This window comes from Oryzias melastigma, linkage group LG3, assembly GCF_002922805.2.
Source record: "Oryzias melastigma strain HK-1 linkage group LG3, ASM292280v2, whole genome shotgun sequence".
NCBI classification, from domain to species: Eukaryota; Metazoa; Chordata; class Actinopteri; order Beloniformes; family Adrianichthyidae; genus Oryzias; species Oryzias melastigma.
The window spans coordinates 14,483,125-14,510,174 of NC_050514.1; the positions used below are offsets into that span (position 1 = coordinate 14,483,125).

The window sequence follows — 27,050 nt, forward strand, 5'->3', positions numbered from 1 at the left end:
TGGTGCATAGTGGCTGCTTAGAAGACGAGTTGGGGTCAAAGGTCAGCGTCAAGGGCAGCAATGGTGCGTAGGGGCGGGCAGCGAGTGCAGCGTTGGTGCGTATGAGCGGGCGGCAAGGGAGAGGGCTGCGAGGGAGAGGGCAGCGAGGGCGGGCAGCGGCGAGGGGGACGGCGGGTAGCGACTGCGGGCCATCCAACGCCGCTTGCGGCTTTAATTACATTTTTATACTTATTGTTGATCTTTTTTAACTTAGCTGAAAAACGTAGCCAACTCTTAAAACCAAAGTAAATCTCATGGCAGCATTATGCAACCTTTGTTTTTCATTGTCACATTTTAATAACTGAAAAGAATAAAGTGTTTTATTTCCTCTGCAGGATAATGTGAATGTTTTTCTAAAGGCCTGTGGGAAACTAGGACTTAATGAATCTCAGCTGTTTCATCCGGGTGACCTGCAGGATCTGTCCACGCGTGTGACGCTCAGGTGTGTGCTAAAACACTGCTGTTTCTTTGCTAATTAGATATAAAAGTAAGCCAGAGGAATACATATTGTTGATCTGACAGGAATAGCAGTGCTATCAGTAATATTAGAAAAATATGAGATCATCCATTGTATTAGACATGCTCTTGACCTCACTGTGTGAAATGTGTTCATTTGAGCTTGAGTGAGAGCTGCAGACAACTTCTAAGTCATTTAAATATGTCAAGATAAAAACTAAAATACAGAAACGCGGACATTGGAGAATCAACGTAGCTCCCCAGAAAACAGTAGGTATGCTCTCCTCCATCTGTTCATGGTGAACATGTTTGGCGAGCTTTGGGTGGTGATTTTGATGGTTTTGTTCTCCAAAGCTCAAGGACCAACTGTTAGATTCAAGTTTAAGTTGCGCATTGTTTTATTACAGAAGCTGAAGAGTTTCTTTGGGCTTTGATTTCATGGATTTAATTATTTTAACTGTATAGAGTTGAGATGACAAGTCAAAATTAAAAGACAGTTTGTAAGTGGCAAAAAGAAAACATTCTTGGCTTTAAAATACCTTTAATTCATTGTGTTGAGGGAAAAAAAATCTGAATCGTGACTTTGAAACAGTGAATCGAATCGAAGCTTGACGGAATCGTGGCATCCTTATCAGAGACCCTTGATTTTATTTATTTATTTTTTCTATTTATTCTCCCTCCAGTCTTACCACGCGATTTAGACCAACAAAGAACGTGACATTTAATTCCACCCTTCTATAGTCTGTGCCTTTATCTGAAAGCATCTAAAAATGCAAGTTTAAAAACCCTGTCAGAACAGAATACAGTGTTCCCTTTCTGCATTGTAGTTCACCTTTCGCATTCTCGCTGATTCTTTTAGTACAATTATGCATGCTGCTTTTTTTTTATTCTTATTTAAACAGCACACCCTGTTCTGTGTCCTGATTGTTTGGAGACTTTGTCAATCAATCTCCATGTGTGTCTCCTGTCCAGATACGTGCAGCTCTCTAAATCTACATAAATCTTTGGTCTGAACTTTGAGAGTTTAAACAACAATGTGAAAAATGTTCATGTATGTGTGAGAAAAGTGGATAAAGTGTGTAGTGAGGAGTTTTAATACTTGAAACCTTTTGGCTAAATATTTTAGCTCAACAGGTTGAAAGTATTGTTTTCTTTTTTAACAAAAAATATCAACAATAGTTGTACGAATGTCAGATCAGTTTGGAAATGACTTGTATGGTGATGTTGAGCTACCTGAGAGTAATGGAAAGGCGTTCATAGATTAAGGTATCTGGATGCAGCTGCTTTGCATGGTCAAAGTAATAAACTCTGGCTAACAGCCCCTTCCTTCATGAGAGCTGAAGGTTTGCTCGTCTATAAAACCTGATAAGTAGCTGATTAGTGGAAAGTTGGCAAATTAGATAGATTAAGACTTTCATGTTTTTTTTTAGTATTTTCCGAGCTGCTTTCTTATCTGTTCCATTTCAGTGCTCATATCTGTTAATGCAGTCATGAGGATGCAAAGTGATATTTTAAACCGCATCATTTCCTTTTTGAATATTTGTTTGTTTCAGGCATGATGAAAGCAAGAGACGACTAAAAAATGTAAGTTTGTTTATTTTCCTCCTGGACCTATTAACAGAATACCACATATGTGTGTTCACACACATGAATGATGACCTGTGACGAGCTTCCGTGCGTTTTTGTTCTTTTTCCACATGTGAATGCTGAATGTTTCATGTAAATATGCCTGTGTGTGCTGATGGCATCTCGCATGTTTCACGCTCATGAGGTTGTTTATCCCAAAAGACTCATTTGAGCCACACAACAGCTGACAAGTTGCTCTTGGTAATGAGGCTTTGTCAGAACAACCCCTCTTTGAACTGAGTGTTGCATTTTTTTTCTTTAATTACCAATTAGGGTCAATGGGAGTTCAATCAAATCTAGGGTTTTGTCCATGTTTTTCCAACCAGATTAACAAACTTAAAGAGGAGCTACTTGTCATTCAGTGTTAATCTAGAAAAGCTAAAGTTAAACGCAGGAGGAAAAGCTTTTGAATCTGAACTTTACTGAAATTTATTATGTATGTGGATCATCCACATACCCAAATTCTTGAACAGCCAGGGCCATTTTTGTAGCACATTGGCATAGCTTTGAATAAAAGGTTCTTAAATCTATAAAAAACATTTACAAAAACAAGTGATCTGTCCCTGGTTTTGCTTACTAGAACCACTGATTTAATTTTTTTTTTTAATTATCTTTTTTAAACAAAGAATGGAGGTTTTGTTGCCATTGGCTTTTTTGTCTACAACCTGATTATGTTTTTAATTAAAAAAGCTTTGGTTTAATTGAAAAAAGTTTAGTTCAGGGGATAAGTGGATCTGCTATGACGATGTTTCCTCTGCAGTTTGTCTAAAGGGATGTGATTGAATGATGGATTTACCTGTCATTGTAGCAGTTTGAGACCCTGAAGGAACCAATAGCTATGAGGGGTTGTACATTGAATCATAATGTTTGGACTGACAAGCCAAGTATCTGTTCCTTTTTTCATTCATCCTGGAAATATTTATATATTTTAAGTTCGAATAGACTTTTTTTTTTTTTTATGTTTCACCTCTTGTCTAAAAGGCTTTCATTAGTTTATAGATTTTTTTTTCTCCTGCATTCCTCTTCATACTGAAGTACTTGATGGCTTGTAGCTGCTTTGCTGTTTGTTTGAAAAGAGTCACGATTTAAAGGGATGATGGGAAAAATCTTTATTGCTTGGCTTTGGAGAGTTGTGCTCCAAAAAGTTGTAATCTTTCAAGGTCATTCTGGGCGTTAACTGTTTATAGGAGGTAGACTGGGGCCACCAGAGCCATGTCATCTGTGTATCTTTGATTTCTTTTTTTTCCCCACTGTTTTCACTGCTGGTCCTTAAGGTTTTTGTATACCAACCTGGTGATGTATATTTTTTTCTTTTTTTTTTCCTTTAGATTTTTCTTAGTTTAGTTTCTTTTGTGTGTGAACTTGCAAACATGCTAAAGGAGCCTCTAACCTTGCTAACAAAGAGCAAGGTGGTTAAACTGTATCCCTGTTTGCAAAGGTTTCTACTTTTTTTTTTCTTTCAGGTTTTGATCACAATCTACTGGTTGGGTCGCAAGGCTCAGCTGGACTCCTTCTACAGTGGTCCTCAGCTTAATTTCAAAGCTTTTGAAGGACTGCTGGGGTTGGCTTTGTCCAAGGTAAACTACTCATTCTTGCCTTTTTGAACATTACATTTCTATATTTTTTGAACATTCATTTCAACCTTGACTTCTAAATTTTAGGCTCTAGAAGATGGTAGTAACGTGCTGGGAAGAGATGGAGGACACAAAGAGCGCCATGAGTTGGAGACGGAGGAACGCCGGCGGACAGCACCGGGTGTTTCAAGAGGGAACTCAGTGGAACACATTGAGTTTCTGCAAACATACCTATCCCAAAATGATGAAGGTGCATGCTTGTACTGCCCACTGGCCTAGTAAATAGGTTGTATATTCTGAATGTCATACATACTGCCCCACATGAGAAAGGAAAGAACATTTGAAAGCCAAAGTCCTATTCTTCATCGCCCTGACCTTATAGCCCCTGCAGTTGTAAACAAATATGAGTTTTTATAGTTTATTTGTCATAAGCAAGATCAACAGAAGGTCAACAATACCATAAAACGCTTGAAATGAGAAGAACCATATGGTTCACTAAATCAGTCAGAAGGCACTTGCAGCATACAATAGTAGTACCTTGCCATCATATGGGTAGAGAAGTACAAAAAAATAAATAATGCTAAAGTACAAGTACTGAAACACATGGAGCAGGTAGAGTTAAAATGGGTTTTGGGCCATGTTATTGGACATGTGACAGTAGCATTGAAAGAGAAGTGACATACATGGTGAAATGGATCTGAAGCCTGCAGTCATGTGTGCCTCCGATCCATTAGATATGTAAATTACAGATGTAGCTTCAACCAGGCTTCGGAGTACTTGGATATTTGTGGTACTTTAAGGTTTTGTGAAACTATTTTTTTTGGTAAAGCAGAAGTGCATTGTTTTGGAGGGTTTGGAAATTTCTCCCATCTTGTGGTTATACTTATGCATTACAACAAGGAACTCAAATTTAGTGGAAACTTTAAAAAACTCCATTAAAAACTTAAGCTTATTGTAGCTTTCTGTGCTCTAGTAACAAGATATCTCACCTCTTGATCCTTTTACCTCAGTGTGTCATTAGTCTGCTAGTGGCTGTGGCTGCACGGTAATAGAATGTGACAAGTTCCACAAAGCAGTGGCAAAAGTATGCGTTAGCTGAGAGGGCTTATTGTTGGCTTAAAGCTTCCCGAAGGCTCGACTCTCGCTTTCATTCAGCAAAGGTTATTTTTTTTCCTTTCTGTTTTACTGATTCTATTTCAACCTCAAGAGTTTTTGCTTCAGAAGATGATTTCTCTAAAGCGGATGATCCTTTTCCTTCTGTTTTGTCTCTGCCGTCTCAAGGTTGTGGAAGTGACGCAGAATCTGAGCAGGTGTACAGAATGGAGGACAGGCCGTCTTCAGCTAACAGAAACAAAGGCTACGTACCAACACCACTTCGAAAAAAACAAGTGCGGGATGATAATGCGAGAAGAGGAGTCAGTCCACTCCCCAGGTAAAGAAAAACGTGTTTGCTGGCACATAAAAGAAAAGCAATGCATGCTCCTAACTCACTTATCAGTAGCTGAAGAGAAGGCTGTCTGCATTTTATTTTTATTCATTTTTTTTAATTCATTTTTGCACTGCATTTGATATTTTAAAATGTAATTGCAAGCATTAATATATATTTTCTGAGTGATTAAAATATGTATTTATTTAAATCACTTGTTCAATACACATTGACATCTTTTTGTGGGGAATTTTATTATTTTGACTTTAGTGATTTTTTTTTTTCATTTACATTGTTAAAACTACACATATCTGAACAATATATGATTTTCAGCCTCAACAGGCTGTTACTGTAGCTTTCCACAAAGACTGGCGATATTCCCAGGAATTCTCTGTGGTGTCACTTCTGTTTGTATTTTTGATAGAAGTGATGACTTTTCTCTGTAGTCTGCCCTCATAAATTTCACACTTTTGGAGCTCATTATTGGGGAATTTCCAATTGGAAATTATAACTAAAATCATTTTTTATTTGATATCGTTATATTTAGTCATGATGTAATGCTTTACCATGCAAATTTGTGAGCTCACTGTTGGGGCATAACATACTTTTTGCAATGCTCACAAATTTGTAGCTCTGTTTGCCTTATTGCTTTACCTTCACACCAATTATTTTAAAAGAGGATCATGTAACACATTCTTTACATTATCTTGTCATTCAGCAGAAGTAATTAGGAAATGGTTTTTGTTCATGTTTTTGGTGGTGGGGTTGTGTATTCTGAAGTAAAAGCTGCTTTGGGATGTTGGAAAATAATGGTGTTAAAATCCTCTTCAAACAGCAGTATCAACCACATTCCATGCTTTTTTTTTTTTTTTTTTCCATAAATACCTCCCTTTTGGTTTTATTTTATTTTGGATGCTATGGAATCAGTCCTTTTTTAAGAATAGAGATCCAATTACATATAAATAAAGTAAGTAAGTAAAGTAGTTATTTGTATAATACAGTTAAAGATTAATATCAAATTGTGTTTAATTGCTTGATGGGCGACTTCAACTCTAACTGCAAACGTTATTTTAGAAACGTATATTTCTTACTGGTAATGTCCTCCTCTTTAGACTTTTTTTCATTTTAACTAAGGAAAAATAATTTTTTTGTTTTAGACAGCTTTAATACTTTTTTTGGAATCTAAAAAAGTTTCTCTCCAGCTATATTTTATTCCCATTGTTTAATTGTCCCCGTGGTATTTTAATAATGATTATTCAGTTTTTAAGTTGAATGTCCTGGGGGGTTTAGGACATATGTTCTGCTGTGCAGCAGGAGCTCATTAGAAAGTCACCTCTGGGTTGTGGGTGGGACTGTTGGCGTGAACGTTATTTTTGCTAATTTCCCATTAACTCTTTGTTCACACTCTCTCCAGCTAGCTTATTGCACCTCACTAGTCCACGCTAATATTAGCGTAGCAAAAAAAAAAAAAAACTGCAACTGTTTTGACCCTGACCGCAGCTCAGATAAGGAAAACATTAATGAATGTATTTGTCTTCTAGTGGATGCTTCAGAATATGAGCGCAGAAGGGAGACTGAGTCACCCATGGCAGTTTATGCGTCACAAACCTGAGCTTTTTCATACTGCGGTTTTCAACTGATCCTGAGCCACCCCAATTTAAATAAGTGCATACTCTGAAATGCAGTATCAATCTTTATTTTATTTTATGCACATCCACAATTTTGAGAAAAATGCTACAGGAACATGTTAAAAACGCCAAAACCAATATTTTTACTGGAGTTGGTCTTTAAGAATGTTTTCGCACTTGTGGTCTTAAACCGCAACCACAGAGATAAAAAAAAGCAAGACAGTGTATGATGATGTAACCTTTAAAAAAAAACTTTGAATACTAATGCTGCCATGTAAATATTTACAACCACCTCTGTTTATGGTGTTGTGTAAAGAAAATAAACCGTCAGAATTCTTTCTTCCTCTGCATTCCTCCACATTTGCAGAGGGCCTGTCCAGTGAATGGTTTGGCAGAAGTCGGATAAGGTTGGATGAGCTTGCAGCTGACCAAGCACCACTGGCATGGCATTTCGGGAGCAGGATTATTTATTTAGTTTTATTTTTAAAAATACAGTCAACACTTTATTTTAAAGGTGTCAAGTGGCATTTAAAAAAATCAGCATGTATTTAGGAAAAGCGTGCATAGTTGAAACAAGAACTTAAGTGTAAGGTTGGTAACTGATAGTTTAACATGCAGAAGATGGTGGTCCTCAATCACATTCCTACTTCAAAGCTGACAGGCAGTATCTAACCACAGCTTTAACCGCCGTGCTTTCAATAATGCTCAGACGCCGTGATTAAAAACAGTTTTAATATGGTTCCCTGCGATTAATCTCTATTAAAAGATTGTCTGTATTGATCCCTGTCTGCTGTGAATGAACGAATGTGGATGTACCGTTCTTTACCGCAGCGCCGTAGACGCCCCGCTGTCTCAGCACAGCGCCGTACCTCCCCCTGAGTGTGCCATTGATAAAGAGTTTGTCCTCCACTTTCCCTGTGAGGAAGACTCAGACGACGATTATACAGAGGCAGATCCGATCCTTGATGACTTGTATTTTCGGCGATTGCGGCTCACCCTCCATCAGACATCCATCAATCCTGAGCATAACCGCTTCCTGCCTCGATACTGGACGCCAGAAGAGGATGTCCGTGTGAAGAGGATCTATCTCGGCTCCCAGAGGCGACCCTGGTATCGTAAGATGCTCCGCCTAAGGTCTGATGTCTACTTTTTTTTTTATCCTTACAGTTCAGAGGTCAGCTTAATGCAAGCTAATTAACAGCTAAGCTGAACAAAATTTTGTTTAAGAAACTTTATTTTTTGCTTTGCTTTAGCAAGTAATTAACAGCTTCATTTACAAGTTTGAGTGAAGACTTTTATAGAAAAAAGTTAACATCCTGATGGAAGCAATTTTGTCTGTTTATGATGGCTTTTTAACCAAAATGCTGGTTTGAAAACAGAAATTAATTTTAAGCTAAACAAACCTGAATTTGCAGAAACCTTTGCTTTTGAAGAGGGGGTATTGTTTGGAATGTCTAGCATTTTTTTTAACAATGACCGATTAAACCTTCAAGTTTTATTTTTCTTTAAATGTATAATCACCCATTTTTTTTCCCTGTTTCTTTCTTGTCCCCTTCAACTCTGATTGCAGCCAGAAAGCTTTGGCTTTTGCAGAAGAGTTGGACTCCCAGCATTCAACGTCTGCTGCCTTGTGAAGCGTCTCTGAGAACATTTTCTAAGGCCGATCTTCCACCCACCAACCTTTAAAAAATATACATTTATTTCAAGTGTGGTCAAGTCTTGCAGTTTAATTCTTTTTTTTTGTCTTGGAACAGTGAGCAGTCTTGTACTACTTCAGATGCCATCGTGGAGCTGTTGACAGAATCCTACTGAGTGACGCATTTGCTTTTGTTAGACATGACTAATGTAATATCAAGCCCCTGTGGCAATAACAGATCCTATTTTGGTTGGCACTTTCCCCCCTTGTGGTGATACCTGACATTAGTGTGAAGAAATAAATTCATCTTGATCAACTACTAAATGGTCTGAGTCCTTTGCTGCATTGTTTAGAACAAAGTTTAAAATATAGTGAAAACAAATGTTTTGACTTTTTTTGTTTTTAACTCTAACCATGCTCGTTTGTTTTTAACCCTTTTATGTATAGTTTAGACTTAACATTTATCAGTACTCGTGTCCCTCTTTGGTTCTGTAGAATCAGTCAAATCCAGGTCAGGCCTGACAGACCAGTTCAGGTCAACCCTGGCTGGATTTGGTGAGTCTGAAAGCTGAAACTTGTCCAGCTTTGACCATTTTAGCTTTATGTGCTTGCTTACTACTAACCTCATGCATGTTTTTCATTGCATTCAGTGTGCTCATGTGACCTACGTTGGGAATGTGTTTCTTTAAAGAGGAAATTAATACAACTTTTGTCAGACTTTCCCCATAACAATTGCATCCACTTCTCTTCTTGTGGACTTCTGCATTACATTCCCTGCTCACATTTTGTGAAGAATTGTGTTGTCTTAATGCAGAGTGTGTTGTTTGTAAGTATACTGCTTGTGTGTGGCATTCAGCATTTTGAGATGCATTGGCCTGCTGTTGTGCAAGGATGCTACAAATCATTTCTCTCTGCTTACTTGTGATAACTTTGCATCACAGCTTTATTTTTTAGTCTGGATTTGTAGAAATCAACCCATTTTGCAAAAGTCTCTAAACCACCAAGATTATCCAGTAATTGGAGTGGATCACATTTTCTACAATGCTATCTGAATTTGTGGATCTCTTTACATTTGTTAGATGGCTATTGCTGTTAAAAGGGAGTTTTCCTCCCTGCAAGTTTTTTCAGCGGCCTGCTTGTTTGTCTGAACTCAGGAGCAAATCCCTCAGTGACATCCCCATGGTGTATCCTGTGAGCAAAGTCACCAATGGAAGCCTTTATGGTAAAGACAAAAACATTGGCTCAGCAAGCGAGTGGAATCAGGACAAGAGGAGGTGCAGTGTGGCTGCCAAGGACAGTGAAGCTCAGTGGCAGGATGTAAGTCTGACTTTTTTAAAGGCAATAAAAAGTCTACCAGGACCACTTTTGAGTTTGTTATTCTATTTTTTCTGTTTTGCCTCTTTACTCAAATCTACAATAGTTGATCAAAAACCGTCTACAGTCAATTGAGTATAAGTTGTTGGGGAGTTTTGAACGTTCTCAGTTTTGTCACAGAATTGATTAGCAGTCAATTCTTAAACAGATCTGTATCTATAGTTTGTTTTTGGTAAAATATTGAGGATTATTGAGCTTTTTAACCAAATGCGTGCCATCAATGCTGTATTTTTGCTTCAGGACTTGAATAAGTGGAAAACTCGTCGCAGAAGTGGAAAGTCTGATCTTCTCAGAAGCTCACAGGACAGGGAGCACGTAATTACCCAGATGACCAACGGGGCGATGGCTGACTTTGAAAAGAATGAAGCCCAAGGCCCAATAAAACGGTACGAACAGCTCTGGTTTGAAATGATAAATTAAAATCCACTTAAATGTGTTTAAGATTCCTGTAATTGTTTTTCCTTCAGAGATCACATCATTTGGAAGCACCACTCTGTTCCCAGTCCATACTCCATCTCCCCTCCATCAAAAGCCTCTGGCTCTGATTTCAGGCCACATACTAGCGCGCCACTTGCTCGCAGCAATGCCACTGAGGTTCCATGCAGTCCCAAAAATGCAACTCAGGTAAGGAGGTTTTTTAATTTATGATGGCATTGAATGAATAAGCCTAACGTGAATATAACAAAAGGTGCTTGTGCCAGAAAAAATAGATTTAAACCCTGTTGCATCTTAGATCTCGCCAACATTAACCTTTATCTTCTCAGTCCTCTCCAGAATTATCTGTTAAACCTCAGCCTGCCTCTGATCAGAGTATCTTGGGTGAAGACACCTATATTGCCTCTTTGGCATCAGATGGAGCTACAACACCTTCTGTGCAGCAATCCTTCACCTCTCAAACTCAAGTTCAAACTGCATGGAGTCGAGCTTCTCCCCAGTACATTCCAGAACAGACCAAGCCAAAAAACGCTTCAACACAACAATTCTCCTCTCTTATTGAAACCACACAGCCAAAAGAGATCCTCATATCAACCAAAAGACACACTCTTGCTCCACGTCTGTCAAGTTCTGACAAAAGTACTCTTTACATTGAATCTAAAGAAAATGTTTCAACTACCAATTTTGATAAGGATGGAGCTGCAACCACACAGGACTTTCTGCATCAGAATTACAAATCCCAAGAGGAGAGTCAGAAGTCACATGGGGAGCCAGCAGGGGGCGCCAAATTCCAACCAGCTGCAAGTTCCTCAAAGTATTTGAGCAGAAGTTTGACATGGTCGACCTCAGCCGGCCTTCCCCGGGGTTACCGCCAGTCTGAGAGCTGCATCCGTCTCTCCCCTGCCATCACTATCGCACCTAGACCTTTTGGATCCAAGCAGCCCAGGGTGTCTTCACTACCCAGAGTGCTCAGCGTGAGTTCTAACTGTAGTTTGACTCAAGGGCCTGTTTGTTTTTTTTTGTTTTTTTTAATGATTAGGTATTTTTGTTTTTCTTGACTAAAATAAATTGTTGCCTTCTGTCTTATCTGCTTGATTCGTGTTTTTTTTCTTTTTTTTCCCCCCCACAGGTAGAGGACAGTCAGGGTTTGCCACTAAGCATTGAAAAGAATGATTCCCATTGTCCACCCAGCAAATTGGGTCTCAAAAGGCAGACTGCTGCTGCTCATCTGAGGGGTCAGTACCAGGCATCAGTCAGACAGAAAAAAGCCAACCAAGCAAAGCAGAAACACGCAGAACAAAGGGAAGACGCAAACAATGCTGCTTTCTCCGGCATGCAGCCTTCTCTTCAGACAACTCTCCATCCCCAGAAGGCCTACACAAGGACACTACCACAGCCTTACACAAGCCCACAGTACTACAGCAGCAGCGACTCGCATTTCCCGCTGTCGTCAACGTTTGATGTATTCAAGGTATGTTGTAACATCCATGTTGGTGTGTACATTTAAAAAAAACTGAGGAAATGTATTTCCTGGATCCAGCTCTATTTTGGAAGATCCTGGCACCTGCTTTATGTGAAGGTCCTACTCCAACAGAGCCCTATAAGAATCAGTAATCAGTCTGCAACCAATTGTTTACTGACATCACTAAAATTGTCTGCAATAAACAAAACAAAGGTAATTTGGGGGCTAGATTGCCTTAACTCAATTTCAGTTTTTACATATGCTCATCTTTGCAGTGTAAAATATATTTATAATAAAAACTGACAGTCATAAAACCATTTGGAAAAAATAGCAAAGTTATAGGTCAAGTTGCTGAAGAAGGAAATCAACAAATTACAGATCTTAATCATTTGTACACTTTTGTTTTCTTTTTTCTAAACACGTTAGGCATAAAAACCTTTTAAGCACCGGTCATTATCTAAAGCCTTTGCATTTCTGTGATTAAATTCTCAAACTAGATTTTAGACACAAAATCAAAAAAGCTAAATTCATGCATAAAAAGGTTTTGTCTAAAGTTGACACTTGACAAAGTTGTTTTAAATTGTTTCTAAAATTATTTTAAAACTGTATTTGCTACAAATTGTTAGCACTTTTATCAGTGCAACACTATTTATTTTTTTATCTGACTTTTCAGGCTGTCTGGTTTATAGTTTTCAGTTGGTGCAGCATGCAGGAGATTTAATGCTAAAGGAAAATGATTCAGACTTCCTTGTAATGACCACCTAACAAGAGAAAAGATAATAACACTTGAATACCTGAATATACTTTTTCCATACATTGGTCTGGAATTACTTGCTTCTCTTTTAATCTGCAGACATATAATGCATAACGGGAGTGACTTCAAAGGTCAATTGACTAATTAAAATGAATAACTTGATAGACCTGGAGTCATTTTAATATTTGACCAACAGGTGCCAGTGTTTTACTCCATGCTACAGCCAGTCAAGACGTCATCAACAAAGACTTGATAAAACCCGTCTTTATCTTTTGATAAAATAAACCAGTTAGTTTTTTTAATAATAAACGATCTTTTTGTGGTTTATTGATGGAGACATTCACAATTTTGAATCAGTTAAATTGTTACAAAGTGTTTTAAATCAACAGTTTTCCTAAACATGTTTTATGAAAGGGTTAACTGTAGAAGTCTTAACACAGAGTGCTTCGTTTGTTGTTTTAACCCCTTGATGTCTTTTCTTTACAACTATGGAAAAAATAACCTTTTTAAACACTTTTTTTGCATACAAGTAGATAAATAAAAATAAAGGTCATCATTGCAGTCAGAAGTCAAAACTTTAATTTGGACTATAGGTTAGTAGTGTTTTTGTTCTATGTCTCAGAATTGATGGTAAACTCCACATTACTACCAACATATCTAACTTCAATTGCTTTTATTTAGATCTGCTACATTTGAGCAAAAACAATCTTGATAAAATTGCTCTGATGCCTTCTATTTAAAAAAAAATATGGTTGGCATTTACCATTAAACCAAAAATGTAAAATTAGATGCAAAAAGATTCTAAATTTGACTTGAACTACAACTACAGGTTTCTATAACAAATAAATGTATTTGCATTTTTAGCGGCATGTTGTAGAGTACACTGCTATTGTAGAGTACATTTCATAGAAATTTAAAGATGCAACTCAGTAACTCACGAGGTATTTTTGAGTGATCTCTTTCCAGTTTTCTTAATTTCTGAGAACAATTTAAAACAAACATCTTCATGTGGTTGGACCTGGAATCGGCTCAACTCACCAGCAGCATGAATTCCCCTTACAGATGACACAGCTCGTCATGAAGCAAAAAACCCAAATGGAATTAAAAATCTGCAATATAATTTGAGTAAACTGCATATGTGTGTCTTTAACACAATAAACCAGCACAAAACTGTCTTGGTTCATTTGTTTGTTGCTTGATGAATTTCAGCCAATCATCAGTGACTAAATGTATTTGATTGATTTAAAATAGTTCCAATACCAGGGTTGTGACTATTTTCCATCTCCTAATGTAAGCAGATGAAAGCTGTCAAGTCTAAATCTGTTCATTGCAGTACTAAGCGTTTCTGACGAGCGATTTATAAAAAATATAATTTCCAATATCAGTTACTGGTGTAGTAGGTTTCCAGTTACCAGCAGGAAGCTCAGGACACTGGATCAGAGGGTGTCTTATTTTGACCGTGTCCTTGTTTCAGGCTGAACACAGTGACATGAGAGTGACTCTGACTCTCAAACCAAACAGTGTACCAGACTTTGGTTTCAAGACTGTCTGGGATTCACAAGGGGCGAGGATAAAAACCGTTCAGCCTGGTAAGATTTGTAACTTTACTGTAATCTATTGTGTAATTGTTGTCATGGATAACAATGGGTTCTGTCTTGTAAAAGCCGTGATGGAGGCTGTCATTCTACTGTGTGCAAACACATGTTTTGTGTGCTCTCCTACTATTTACTCATCAGTTTGGTTTGTTGATTAACGTTTTTGAACTAATATATTAACAAAATGTAAATATTTAAGAGGTAATTTACCACAAACAGTTATGACTTCTCTCCCGTGTTTCTCTGCCTAAAGGAATGAATTAAGTGATTTAAAATGTAAACATGAATAATGAAGAAGTGGCAGTGGTGTCACTTACTTGCTGTGATGTCGTCTCGGCTTACTGGCCCACATATCGGCCCAGATCACAAAGCTCCCGCTTTATTTTCACTTCATGGTAGCGTAAACATGAATCTTCGACCTGGTGTCTCGTGGCGTTTTGCCCTCGTTTTAATTTTCCCGGGCACCTCTTGCTCCTGCAGGCAGTCCTGCGGAGCTCTGTCGGCTGCGTGCGGACGATGAAATCGTGGCGGTGGATGGAGTCGCAGTGATGCACCTGAACCACAACCTGTGGAAGGACAAGATGGCATCTTCCCTGCAAACTGGCACTCTGACGATGGACATTCGGCGCTACGGCGTCAAAGGAAAGAAACAGTCTTGACATTTTAAAATTTGCATTAAAAAGACTCTTTGATCAATAATTCCCTTCCCGCCACCCCAGATTGGAGCAGCAATGAGGAAAGCCATAAAAACCAGCCAGCTCAAAGCAGGATGACCCTCAATCTGGCTGCAGCACCAGTTCTGATCGGTTGTGCGGATCGTCAGAACTCTGCAGAGATGACAGACGCACAAGAATCCAAACTCAATGAACAGAGTCCCAATGTGAGCATTTTATTTACCATAATGCCAAGCTTTCCTAGTACTTTACCTGAAATTGAAGTTTTGTTGTTGTTTTTTATCAGATAAAGGAGGTCAAAGCCACGAGTGGAGAGCCTAAAGATGATCTTGTTGCATCCAGAAGTAAAGGTAACATCCAAAAAGTATATTTCTCTACTTTAAATACAGAATATTTTGCCCTCATTGTTTTCAGCTGCACTTTCCTGTGTGTGTAGATTATAGTGTTAGTAGGAAAAATAAAAAAAGAAGAGACGAGTTTTTCAAGGAGAAAGGTAAAATGTTGGGCTGAAAACTACTTGGGACAGCTTTGCTGGCTTGGCTTGGTTAGCTTATCTGTATTTATACAAAGAATGAACAATTTTAGATATAATTGCAAATCGTTGCTGTTATGTTTCATTGTTCCTCAAAACTATAATTTTCTTAATTGTAGCAAAAAATTGCAACTTTTTAAAGTAAATCTCCTTGATTTGCATGACCAAACTCCAGACTGAAGCGCCATGCTTGTATAGCCTGTTTACTGCATGTATTTATCGTTCTGTATGGAAAACGTAGCCCGGTCACAGATTTGTGTGCTGTGCTTGTTAATGCTCCTCGTGCGCGTCCTGCACTGGCTCCCCTCTCCAGGCTCTGCAGGAATCAGCTCATGGGTTTACTTGTGTGGTAAATGTTTGCTCCGTCTGTCACTTCTGTTTGTTTTGAGCAGTTTGCTAGATTTTGAAGTGTGCAAACTCCCTGTTTGTTCAACATCAGCAAGTGAACTAAGCAGATTAGTTTCTGGCATGCACTGCAGGGACATCTTTGGTTTGTGTTGCAGTTGCACATGACTGTAGTTTTTCAGTGATTGTATACATTACTGATTCTGTGCATGCAGGCTAATGCATTTCAGTCTACTTCTGCTGGGAAAGGCTTATATTGAGCTCATGGGGCCTACAACAGAATATATATTTGTGTGTATGGACTCTTTGGTTTTTAATAAGGGATGCAATGCTCTGCATGTGCAGTGTGGTGGATATTTGAGCCTTTAAGATCGGCACAACAATCTTTTTTTTACTAACTGATCATCTCCTCTCACAGGAGGTTCAGAATCTGCAATATCTGACGTAAGTGACTTCACAAGTGTTTAACGTTGATTTAGTCTGTGGCATTGTGATCTCATCTCATCTGTCTGCGTCAGCAGCTCCAGGTGCCATCCCTCAGACCCTCCTCCTCCTCCTGGTCTTGGGACAGTGAGGAGGATCGCAGGCGCCTGGAGAAGTGGCAGGAAGAACAAGAGCGCCTTCTACAGGTGATTATTTGTATTTTTTACAAGCGGAAGATGCAAGACCAAATGTTAAAGTTTAGTGTTGTCGCATAGTAGTTTTGCTCCTTTTTGTATCTTTGTTTAGGAGCAATACCAACGAGATCAGGAGAGGCTGGAGGCAGAATGGCAGAGAGCCCAGCAGGATGCAGTGGAAGGCAGGAAGACAGAGGTACTTCCTACTTTTCTTTTTTAATTAATAGCCTCAAATTTGATCTAAATTGGTCATTTACAATTTGTAAAGTACTATTTTTCACTCCACTGAGACTTAACTGCTCTCATGTCACTTTGTGGTCCTTCAAAATGTGAAACTAAATATATTTGCAACATTTTAGTTATATTTCAATCTCATTTTCTGGGGTTGTGTGTGATGTTTATTCTTGTTGTGAACAATTACAGTAAACATAACTGCTGGAAAATTTAAGAGGCACAGTAGAAATGCACTAAGTCAGCCTTCAATATTTAAGTAATGGGATCAAACTCAAACATTAGAAGTTAGCAAAAGAGTTCACTAATAATAATAAAGGATAACAGTAATAAACACATTTATGTTGAACATCATTTCAAGTTCCTAAAATGCAGTGGCGGGCCGTGCATTTCACACCTAGGCCTTCAGTAGTGCTCCATCTGAATCAACCCAACCCTCAATAACTATTTTATGGCTATAAAACGTCTACTGCAGGTACAACTGCGACACACATAAAAAAGCATTAAAAAAATAACCTGATAAAATTGCAATAATATTTAGGTATATAGCAAAATTTTTACTCACCAAAAATCCGGATTATTTGTACACAAAATCCATCCTTTCTATCCTCAAGGAGATTTCAATCACTCTGTCGTGCAGATTATCTGTGCGTTTTAGTTCCATCAAGAAGTCCTTTTCTATCGCCATGGAAGCTAATGCTGAAAGTCGAGCCTGCCCTGACGTATTTCTGGCATAAGTTTTGATTCGCTTCAGGGCTGAGAATGTCCGTTCAACAGAAGCAGTGGACACGGGGCTTGCTAGCTTCGGAGTTGCCCGACCCCGCTTAACAATGTCCAGCTTTTCTTGAAAAGTCCGTCTTGAAAACGGCTTTGACAGTAAGTCTGCAACCAAATCCATTTCTTCTCCTCCTTCAGCCATTGTGGATTGACAAACCAGCTATTAAATTCGATGTATTTGCCTGTGCAGGTCGCTACAGATTCAGTTTATCAGGTCTTCCTAGTACACTCTCCGATTATCCAATCACAGCGCGTGAAAATCCTGACGTTTCCGTGGGCCAGCTAGCTGGCCTATCACGTGGTCTCCTCCAGATCTGATTGGTTGAAGCAACAGTTTGGTGGACCATTATTTTATGCTACAGGGCCCGCAGAACTGATTGTGAAGGCCTTCAGGCAGATTTCTTTGACCCTAGCAACAAATGGTGCTGCAATGTGATTGGTTAATGCTTAAATAGGAAAATACACGTCTGGAAGCAGCGCAACCAGGGAGACAGCAATGAAAGGACGAAGACAGAGCATTTGGAATTATAGAATACGTATTCACGGAAATAAATAATAATTAATATCAGTCTGTGATTCAGATATTTTTAGGCCAGCAGAGAAGGCCTTGCAGGCCCTGACGGCCCGCCACTGCTAAAATGTTTGAATTCTGAAATTAGTTAAAGTAAAATGTTTATATTTTTATTTCCCTCTTGTGTTTAGAATGTGTTTGACTTGAGTCATGAGAGTTTTTCCAGCTCTCAGCACCATGTGAATGGATGGACAAAGAAAAGTCAAGAAGAAAGGCAGAGTCCTGAAAGAGACCTGAAAGAATCGGAGAGAAAACACCGGAATCATGTGCAGTGTGTGCACACGGAAAAGACCGCTGAAAAAGACTGGTAAAGAAATGGTTGATTTTTCCACACAGACGATGTGGTTTATTGAACAGTGGTGTTTTTGGTTTGTTTGCTGCGGTGCCTTCTGTTGCTTTTGCTGAACCTTGTTGCTGCTAATGCTCCACCTCAGGGCTGAGGGTTCCTGTGGCTTTGCTCGGCTGTCCTCTGCATACAGGTCAGAACAAGCCAGATTCTGATTTCACCTAAAGAAAAAACAGATTTATCTGTAAACTTGCATGACCACATTTAGTGAAATAAGACATATATTTTGTTGCTATAACTAGTGCTGCCTGCCAAAGCATACTTGACCAGGTCAATGTGGTGCAGATTTGTGTCTCCATCACAGATTTAGGTATAAAAATGTATTTATTTTTCTCCTACAGGGCCAAGTCTTTGTCCACCTCAGCACTAGCTGCTCCCTCCAGGCAGACCACAGGTTAGTTAAGCCAATATATAGAAGAAAAATGCATACGTTTAACCCCACATACCTTTCGCTCAGGTGACCAAAGCAAAAGAAAAGGACGCCTATCGAAGGCCGAGCAGGAGCGGCAGCAGATTTTAGAGGAAATGAAGAAAAGGAATCAGCTTTTGACCGACAACAGCTGGATTCGTCAGCGCAGCAACAGTTTTCACAAAGATGCTCCTTCTATGTCCATAAAAAGGTGAGTCCAGTGCTTTTTCCACCTTCATTAGCTTCATTCAATCCTCATTCTTTTCTCCTTCGGTTCTTCTTTGCAGATATGAGTCGCTGGACAACCTGGACGTGTTGCGTCAACCCCCAGACCCTTCCCCTACGTTGACCTACCCCCGCTCAAATTCTGCGACTGGAAGTTACTGTACTCCAACCAGGGCGGCGTCTTCCCGCTACAGCACAGGATCAGTGCCACCAGGGAGAAATGCATACGTGGAGCATGGCAGGTACTTGTTGGGTGTGATTTTTCCATCCCTCTCTACTTGTCATGTACATTCTGGCCTCCCAATGATAACGTGTGCTGCTCCTGGACATTCAGTGCCTGGAGGACTTGCTGTGTGTGTGAGCGTGTCCTGGGTAGTGGTGCAGCCATGGTCATAGAGGCGCTTAGCCTCTTCTTCCACTACACCTGTTTCCAGGTGAGAGGTCACCATGGGGTTGAGGTGCAGTCACAACCTTAAAATGTATCTGCTTTCGATAGATGGCATTTCAACCACTTTCTCTATTTTTGCACCTGGTGGTTCCTTGTGACCAAACTTGAAATGTGGTCATTGCACCTAATTATGGCTTCCCCATGTGGCATGAGATCCATTGCTCTACTCCTTTGCTGAGCTAAGAAGTCTATTTTGTACACTTTTTGGATAGACTTCTGGAAGTAAGCGTCTGTGCCATTTCTGCTCTGATCTGTGTGAGTGGGAGCAGAGTGCTTTCATTCCACAAGTTTTTCAGGAGACTGCTACCTCCACATTTAGCTGACTTTGGATCATTAGCGCACAGTTGTGAAGGCCTTTCAGTCTTGCAGCTCAGTTCTGTGCAGGCATAGCGTGCATGTTCTACTGTACTGAAGGGTTTCACGCAGACACAAAGCTTGGTTCTGTGCTTGGGTGACAGACAATCGGGTGAAGGATTTCAACACAAAAGCTCCTCTTTCCACATCGGCTGGATTTTCTTGTAGATTGATCTTTCTCTCACTTCCCCGTCCTCCTCAGTGCGTGGGCTGCAACAGAAATCTTGGTGGAACCAAGAGTCGGGTCCAGGTTCGCGTCCGAAACAGGAAGCTCTACTGTGAACACTGCTATTTCCAACTCAAGTGTGAGTATTGTCAGTGACCCCTACTGATTCTGTGAGCTTCTTTCTGTTTCAGTCAAAATTTAATAATAAAACTGATCTTTTCTATACATTTTAGCAAGTGGTGCCTTCCTCATCTGACCAGGAGACAGTGCTCCAGATTGTAGAGTGAATTAAACAAATAGCATCCACTATTGAGGAAAATAATCCAAACATTGATACTCCTAGATAACCATGGGCTTTTGTTTCCTTACTACTAATAAACTGAAGGATGTGATGAAAGGTGATTGACAATTTGAGGATCTGCTAGTAGATTCTGAATCTTGCTTTTATGGTTTTTGGCTCGAGTGTCTATTTTTTTGTCCTAAATCTCCATAAAATGTAGATGCAATAAATGCAATAGGGAACTTAATGGTTTGATTTATTTGAAGAATTTTGAAGTTGCTGCTGATCCTGTGTGTGTGTACTTTTCTCAGTAAATTCTGACAATCCAATAAAGATCAGCCGTTTTTGTAATTCTGAGGTGGAGGTGCATTTTTATATCACACTGTTTAAATGTCACAATGTGCACAGTGGAATGACTCAGCACAGGTGTGTGTGCCTTTGTACTAAGGAGTTTCAGTAAATAAAGTGTACCAAGTATCCACTTTTCTTCTGTGTTGTTCATCTGTTCGCCACATGGTGGCATAATTGGTTTCAAGGCTGATTTAAGGACAGTTGGAAATGAGATCATTCAAATGTAATAATATGATTTGAGCGTCTTTAATTTCCTTTCACGTGTTTTGTAAAGGACTCCTCGTCGACTGATAAGTTTGGATGTGAAAGCAGCTTTCATTCTCTGAATTTAAGAAGGCTGGGGCTTTTGATGGCCTTGCACGTTGTTGTGTAATACAACACTCCCTATGTGTTGCATCAACATTTCAGAGAAGTATGGCAGAATTTCTGGTTGGATTATAAAATATGAGTGAAAAACAGGAAGTTAACTGGTAAAAAAAAAAAAAAAGTTTCTTATCTCAGTTTTAGACTCTGAAGGTGGACAGGCTAACCAGACGAGTTTAAATGTTTTCAGAGAAATGGGGTGGGTGTGCTGTTTGCACGTTTATATTCTGACCGTGGTGGAGTGTTTCACAAAACAGTCTTACCAACTTTCACACAAACTCCAATACATCTCAGTCAGCTTTTCAAAATAAATGTTGACCTTAAAGCATTTTTGTTTGTGTTTAGATGGTAGTTTGCTCACTGATCATAACACTGAAAGAGAACTGAACCATAAGGGTATATTTTGTATATCCTCAAAGTAAATTAACTGGTAAAACTTTCACCTTGTATGCGTGAAACGTTCCACCCCCAGTGGAGAGGTAGAAAATAGGCAATTAAGGCTGGCAGTGCAGCCGTTTAAGGACAGATGGGTGAGTGAACAAAAACTTAAATCTATAGGCACGTCTCAGCATAAAGGCTACTAACAAACTGAAGATGTCACCCAAAGATTCAGCAAAGATTAGTAACAAAACCACTCACTGAACCTAAAGTGGAACTTAAACCAGAGGGACAGTACTAAGACGAGGAGGGAAGGAGGCTGCAATCTCCTCCAGGGGGTGGAGTCGGGCAGCATGGCGGAGCAGGACTCCGCAAAGGATAAACATACAAATACACAAGCAAATACCCCCAAAATACCTGGGGACGAAACGATGTGCAAAATAAATACTCTGAAAAATACGTTTTTAAACTTGGACTTTTTGCTTTAAGTTGCATAAAATGCAAAAATGAATGAAATGGACTCGAAGAGTAAATTTGTGTTTTGTAGTTGTTTTGTGAAAATTAATGATTTCCTAACTACTGATCAGTACAGATAAGTCTTCTGTTTACTTATTTCTCTTTTTGTTCAATTTATTTTTTTATGTAAATATCTGGAACCCATAAACAAAAGCTTCCTATGTGTGGGATCTCATAAGTTTTAATTCAACTTAACATCTTTAAATCATAAAGATCACATATGGTAAGCATGTGGAGATTTCATGCAGGTTGCTGCATCAAAAGTCAAAATATTCTGATGGGACCTAAAGAAACATGTTGAAAGCCATTTCAAATACGGAGACATCCTGAAATTAGTTTCTGGTTGAGAAATGAGTACATACATATCCACAGTCTAAGATCCAGTTTCATTCTGCGACTTTACTCCACAGAAAGCTTTAATGCAGACATGTAATCCACTCTTGAGTGATGATATTCTACATTAGCATGACCAACATCATGAGATGCAGCTGTGTAAGCTTCTTCCACGTAAACGTGAAGAGCTGGTTTGTTAGAAAATATTATTGGCAGCATTTTTATTTTTAAGATTTTAGTGTTAAAACTCAGTAAAACATGTTTTTGTTGGTTATTGGTGAATGCAAGTCAAATACTTGAAGCAGTTTCTCGTGCCAACAATACTGCGTCATATAGGACATGTTCAAGAACATGCTAAACACGCAAATTTTGAATGCGCTTTCACCATGTGGTTCTCACACTGTACTGTTGCTACTCCAAACTAGTGCATACATGTGCGTACAGTTAGAGGCCTGACGTTAAATGTCAAAGTGATACAAATCTTGTGAAACTTGCTCCAGGCTTTTTCTTTCACAGCTCTATTTCCAATATACGACAGACTTGGTGTCAAAGAATTTACACCCAACACAAACCTGCAATTATAAATTTTTTTCCCATCATCAATTTTTAAACGATTGGCGCTTCCATGAATGAAAAGGGACGTGATCCATATTCTACTACCAAATCAAAGTTCAACTGGCTTAACTTTCAACATGCATTCAATGGCTGCACGTTTTGTACTGACTAAAAGAGTCTGTCTTGCTTTTCTTAAACGTTTCTAAGTAAGCTATATCCATAAATATGATCATTAAAAATTATTTGTGAAATTAGTTGTATTTTTTTTCCTTCCTGGAAGGAAACCACCTCTATCTGTGAGGGTCCGCCTTTCGCTCCTTGAGGTGCTGCTCATTTCATGACATCATCCTAGAGCCAGCCTTGTCGGCTTGTTTCTCCCAAAAAAAAAAAAACATCCTCATTTTTGCAAAGATGGATATGTAGCCCCGACCATCGCTATACTGGTTCATAACACAAATGCACACGGTGTCTGCACGACTGTGCCCGACCCGGGGGATGGAGGGGACTTGAAGGAGTCTGGGTTCTAAAGCAACAGGCGCCTGTTAGACCTGGAATTCATTGAATACAGGATATATTTGGAAGATGTAGGGTATTGTACATTTAATATAAGTGTTTTTGCTGTTAACTGCTAGCTTCACTGAGAAAGTGCATGTTTTTGTTACCCTGGGGGGCAGTTCTGGCAGAGAAGACTCTTCCTGAAAGGGGTTTTCTCACTTTGTGATGTCAGTTCTGAGAGAATTGCTCAGAAATGCATGAATGGATCAAAATACCTATTTGAGGTTGTTTATAGTGAGGAAAGAACATGCAATACACTTAAAAGCTCAAAAAGTTGATTTTTGCACTCCATAGGCCCTTTAAAAATGTACATAGTGAAGCATGAACACAAGATTTTTTAGCTCAGAAGCCTGAAATACACATTTAACTAGACTTTTCATTAGAAGTGGTCACTTAAATGTGCCATAAACAGGCTGGTGTGAGTGTAGCTTCAAATGCAGCAGTGTTTACTTGAAAAATACAGACTTGCAGTCGAACTTTTCTTCATTGCTGCAACAAAGAAATATACTGACAGATCAGCAATCTTTTTTTTTTGCTACATATACTGTAAATTTCGATAAAAAATGGAAAACATTAAATCAGTCATTTAAATGCCAACTTCAATATTTTTGTTTTGAGAAGCTGAAACTGAATACTCCGAGGCAAACATAATGTGACCTACTTCTAATGGGGCAAGAACAAACAGTTTTTTGCTAAACGCACTCACACAGGAAATGAGTAAAGCAGTTTCTAAGTGGTAAAAGGGAAGAGAAGGGTTTCTGTCCTTTACTCCATCAGTGGAAAAGTGCCATGGACTCCAGTCTAAAAAATGAACTTGTGGCATTTGCTAATAGTCTTTCTGTACAGCTAGTTTTTTTAGATAAAGGTTCTACTTGAAATTCGTACATTTAAAAGCCAGTGCACATTTGCCAGCAACCCCTCAGTCACAAGGTTACTGTGTGCAGCCATTATGTAAGCAGGCTCAGAAGTGTCACTGCACAAAGGCACCATTAACGGCAGCATTCTGTCCTTATGAGGAAGTTGTGCCGATGCAAATCATTCATCTCCTGTAAATCATACACCTCTGCAATGGTTTTATTTTATGACACACTTGGAGGAGTGTGAAAAGGGAAACTGCAGAGGCACAGTAGCTCCAATGAAGCACAATGTAAATAAGTAAGAGCGGCAGTGTCTTCATAGACAAACTGCTTCACTAAAGATGTTAAACACAAGTCATTCAACACTTCTGCCCTGAAGACAGGAAATATTTTTTACATTTAGCTTTGACCTGGTCTTTTCCGAGAGAGATCACTTCCCTAAAGGCGCATTTAGAGGCATTTGTCACTTTGACAGCTTCCATCTGTGTAGCATGACTCCGGAATGACCCATGAAAATACCACAAGCACAGTAAACTTGAAGCTGCAGAGGGTCAAGCGGAAAAGCATTTGTTCATATTTAACTTGAGTTGAAAGATTAAGCTGATCGATTGGATGAGCAGCTATGTTGAACCTTCCTCTAAATGAAATGCCAAACAAGTCTTGCCAAGATCTGAGTTTGGGAAATTCATTAGGCAGAACATCATGTGTAAGTCTTAACTTGAGGATGCAGATAGATATGGTTTTAGAGCAATTTTTAAAAAGCTGACAAATTACTTAGAGGAAGTCCTTAAGATATACAACTATTATAAATGGTCTTGCATAATTCTAAAAGTGTGATGGGAAGTATCTGTTTCCAGTAGATTTTCCAAAGACTACAGTCCGTTTTCTGTCTGAGAGCATAACAGTGGAGTGGAAAACCCTGACCCTTTGCTTCATTGACAAAGCTAAGCAACTCTTAAGGCGTATTGCATCCTTTGGGTGCACTTAAGTTCTCCTCGTTTTTTCTGGGATCCCCTAAAACAGTTTTTTGTGGGGCTTGAGAAATTCCAAAACTTTCCCATCAAAGTTTATGTAGTTAAGTTCACTTTAGTTTTCTTGGCCATCAAACACTGTAATTATTTATTTCAGGTTTGGAAGATAAAATGACTTTTTGTGTTGATCTCATACGTTTCAAAGCTTCTAACCCCACATTAGGAGGTTTTTAAAAAGAAGTAGGAGAGGCCGAGCCTCCAATATGTCACTGTCCTCGGAATGAAACATCAATCCTGTAACATTTTCCAGACCCTAACTGACAAACAGCCACAGACATGAAGCCCAATGGACAGCGGTGCAGGCTGAGGAGGAATGTGTGTTAAAAATAAATGTAACCATAATGATAGTTGATGTAGAAAAGTGGAGAAGAAGGCAGCTTTAAAGAGCAGCTCAGATATCTGCACATTCATTTCTTCTGAAATGGTTTTATCCATGGCTGCAACCAAGACAGAGTAAACATGGAGCTTCTTTGTGGGATAGTCTAACAATGACCGGGAGTTACAATGCCACCCATATGTATATTTTTACTCCATTTATACATCACAGTTTTCCATGCAAGTGTTTATTTTTATACCCATTTGAGACAACTGACAAAAAAAACTGTGACTGCTACTGATTTGCAGTTTTTTTTGGTCCATAATAAAAGTTAATCTCAGGGTTTCACAATGTAACTGGTTTGTAATGACAGAAGTCAAACGTTTCTTGTAGATTTCACCGGGTTTTTTTACTCATTAGCCGTTTTTTTTTGGTCCATTCTTCCATGCAGATCTTCTCAAGAGCTGTAATGTTTTGGAGCTGGACTTTTAACTTCCTCCAGAGATAAGCTAGCCCACTCCTGAACCTTTAATTTGGAATGGGTATCCTATGATTTTATCAATACTACTCTTGTCAATACTGCTTATCGATCCACTATTCTTATCGATATTCTCATTGATACTTTTCTGTGTAAAATTAGGCGGGAGAAGACAACAACAAACTATGTACATGAAAACAATGTTTTATTTTAGAACAAATTAAAACAAAATATGTAAATTTAACATGTTTTTGTAATCACTTACCTTTTAAGGCAACAAATTAAATTGTGCAATTAAGAACCAAAATGCAGAGTACATCAAATATCTTCCTCACTGTAACCCTTGTGCTATCCTCGGCATGTTTAAATCAAAAGTGAGTTTATCTGGACCCTACAAAACAGAGGGCTGAACTTTTTTTTTTCTTTTTTTCAAGGGTATTTTATTTTCATTGGTTTCCGTGGCAGACATAAAATCTTGTCCACATTTGTCATGGGAGGGATCACACATCAATATAAGAGTGAGGTCATATGAACCCCATAAGATGGCACAAGGGTATATGAATCAGTCACTCTGTCCCCTTTGCAGTAAAGCCACCCCAAAGCATGACATTTCCACCCCCTTCACTCTGTGTGTGGTTTTCTTGGGATGTAACACAAGAAGTGCCCCCCCATTCAAATACAGCAAGTGGCATTTTTCCCAAATAATTTAATTTTTTGGTCTGATTTGACAAGATGGCATTCTCCCAATCCTCCTCTGGATCATCCAGACCGTTTCTGGTGAACTTTAGACGAGCCCGGACATGTGCTGGTTTTAATAGACCTTTGGAGCTCCACAGGATTTGATTCCATTATGATGTAGTGTGTTACTAACAGTGACCTTTGTTACTGTGGTGCCAGCTCTCAAGTCATTGACCAGTTTCTCTTGTATAGTTCTGGAGTGTGTTGTCATTGTTCTCAAAGTACCCCAAACGGTGAGATCTTCTATGAAGCCTCAAACGGAAGAAGATTTCCAGTGATCTTGCATTTCTTCCTTCTTCTAATAATTGCTCCAACAGTTGATCTCTTCTGACCAAGCTGCTTGTTTATTATAGATTCATCCCAGTCTTGTTTAGGTCTGCCATCTGGTCTGAGGTGTCCTTCGACAGCTTTTTGGTCTTGGTCATTCTGGAGAGGTATCAGTCTGACTGTTGACGGTCTGGACAATATTATTTTATACCAATAACCAAACAAGTGACATTAATAAAAGTAATAAGTGGAGAGTAGAAGAACTTTTTAAAGAAGAAGAAACAGGTCTGTGAGGGAGCTAAATGGTAAGTTCTCACTTTCTGCCATCATCT

General features: G+C 39.0%; 1 protein-coding gene across 5 annotated transcripts in view; it reads left to right on the forward strand.

Annotated features, from left to right (window-relative positions):
- lmo7b (LIM domain 7b) overlaps positions 1–20,461 on the forward strand; it is a 26,166-nt gene extending 5,705 nt beyond the window's left edge. For 2 of the 5 annotated variants that reach the window (XM_024296110.2, XM_024296116.2), the window contains exons 5-30: positions 375–481; positions 2,049–2,079; positions 3,585–3,698; positions 3,783–3,945; positions 4,977–5,127; positions 8,881–8,940; positions 9,540–9,702; positions 10,000–10,145; positions 10,227–10,383; positions 10,524–11,168; positions 11,324–11,665; positions 13,885–13,999; positions 14,486–14,647; positions 14,725–14,885; positions 14,966–15,029; positions 15,975–16,000; positions 16,075–16,185; positions 16,286–16,369; positions 17,884–18,059; positions 18,187–18,231; positions 18,440–18,492; positions 18,556–18,718; positions 18,795–18,974; positions 19,067–19,166; positions 19,737–19,839; positions 19,934–20,461. In XM_024296110.2, the coding sequence (XP_024151878.1) occupies positions 375–481; positions 2,049–2,079; positions 3,585–3,698; positions 3,783–3,945; positions 4,977–5,127; positions 8,881–8,940; positions 9,540–9,702; positions 10,000–10,145; positions 10,227–10,383; positions 10,524–11,168; positions 11,324–11,665; positions 13,885–13,999; positions 14,486–14,647; positions 14,725–14,885; positions 14,966–15,029; positions 15,975–16,000; positions 16,075–16,185; positions 16,286–16,369; positions 17,884–18,059; positions 18,187–18,231; positions 18,440–18,492; positions 18,556–18,718; positions 18,795–18,974; positions 19,067–19,166; positions 19,737–19,839; positions 19,934–19,956 (3,645 nt within the window). In that variant the 3' untranslated portion in view covers positions 19,957–20,461. The remainder of the gene's footprint in view (positions 1–374; positions 482–2,048; positions 2,080–3,584; positions 3,699–3,782; positions 3,946–4,976; positions 5,128–8,880; positions 8,941–9,539; positions 9,703–9,999; positions 10,146–10,226; positions 10,384–10,523; positions 11,169–11,323; positions 11,666–13,884; positions 14,000–14,485; positions 14,648–14,724; positions 14,886–14,965; positions 15,030–15,974; positions 16,001–16,074; positions 16,186–16,285; positions 16,370–17,883; positions 18,060–18,186; positions 18,232–18,439; positions 18,493–18,555; positions 18,719–18,794; positions 18,975–19,066; positions 19,167–19,736; positions 19,840–19,933) is intronic. The other 3 variants (XM_024296111.2, XM_024296115.2, XM_024296113.2) reach the window with 3 other exon arrangements.
- Positions 20,462–27,050: the final 6,589 nt, after the last annotated feature.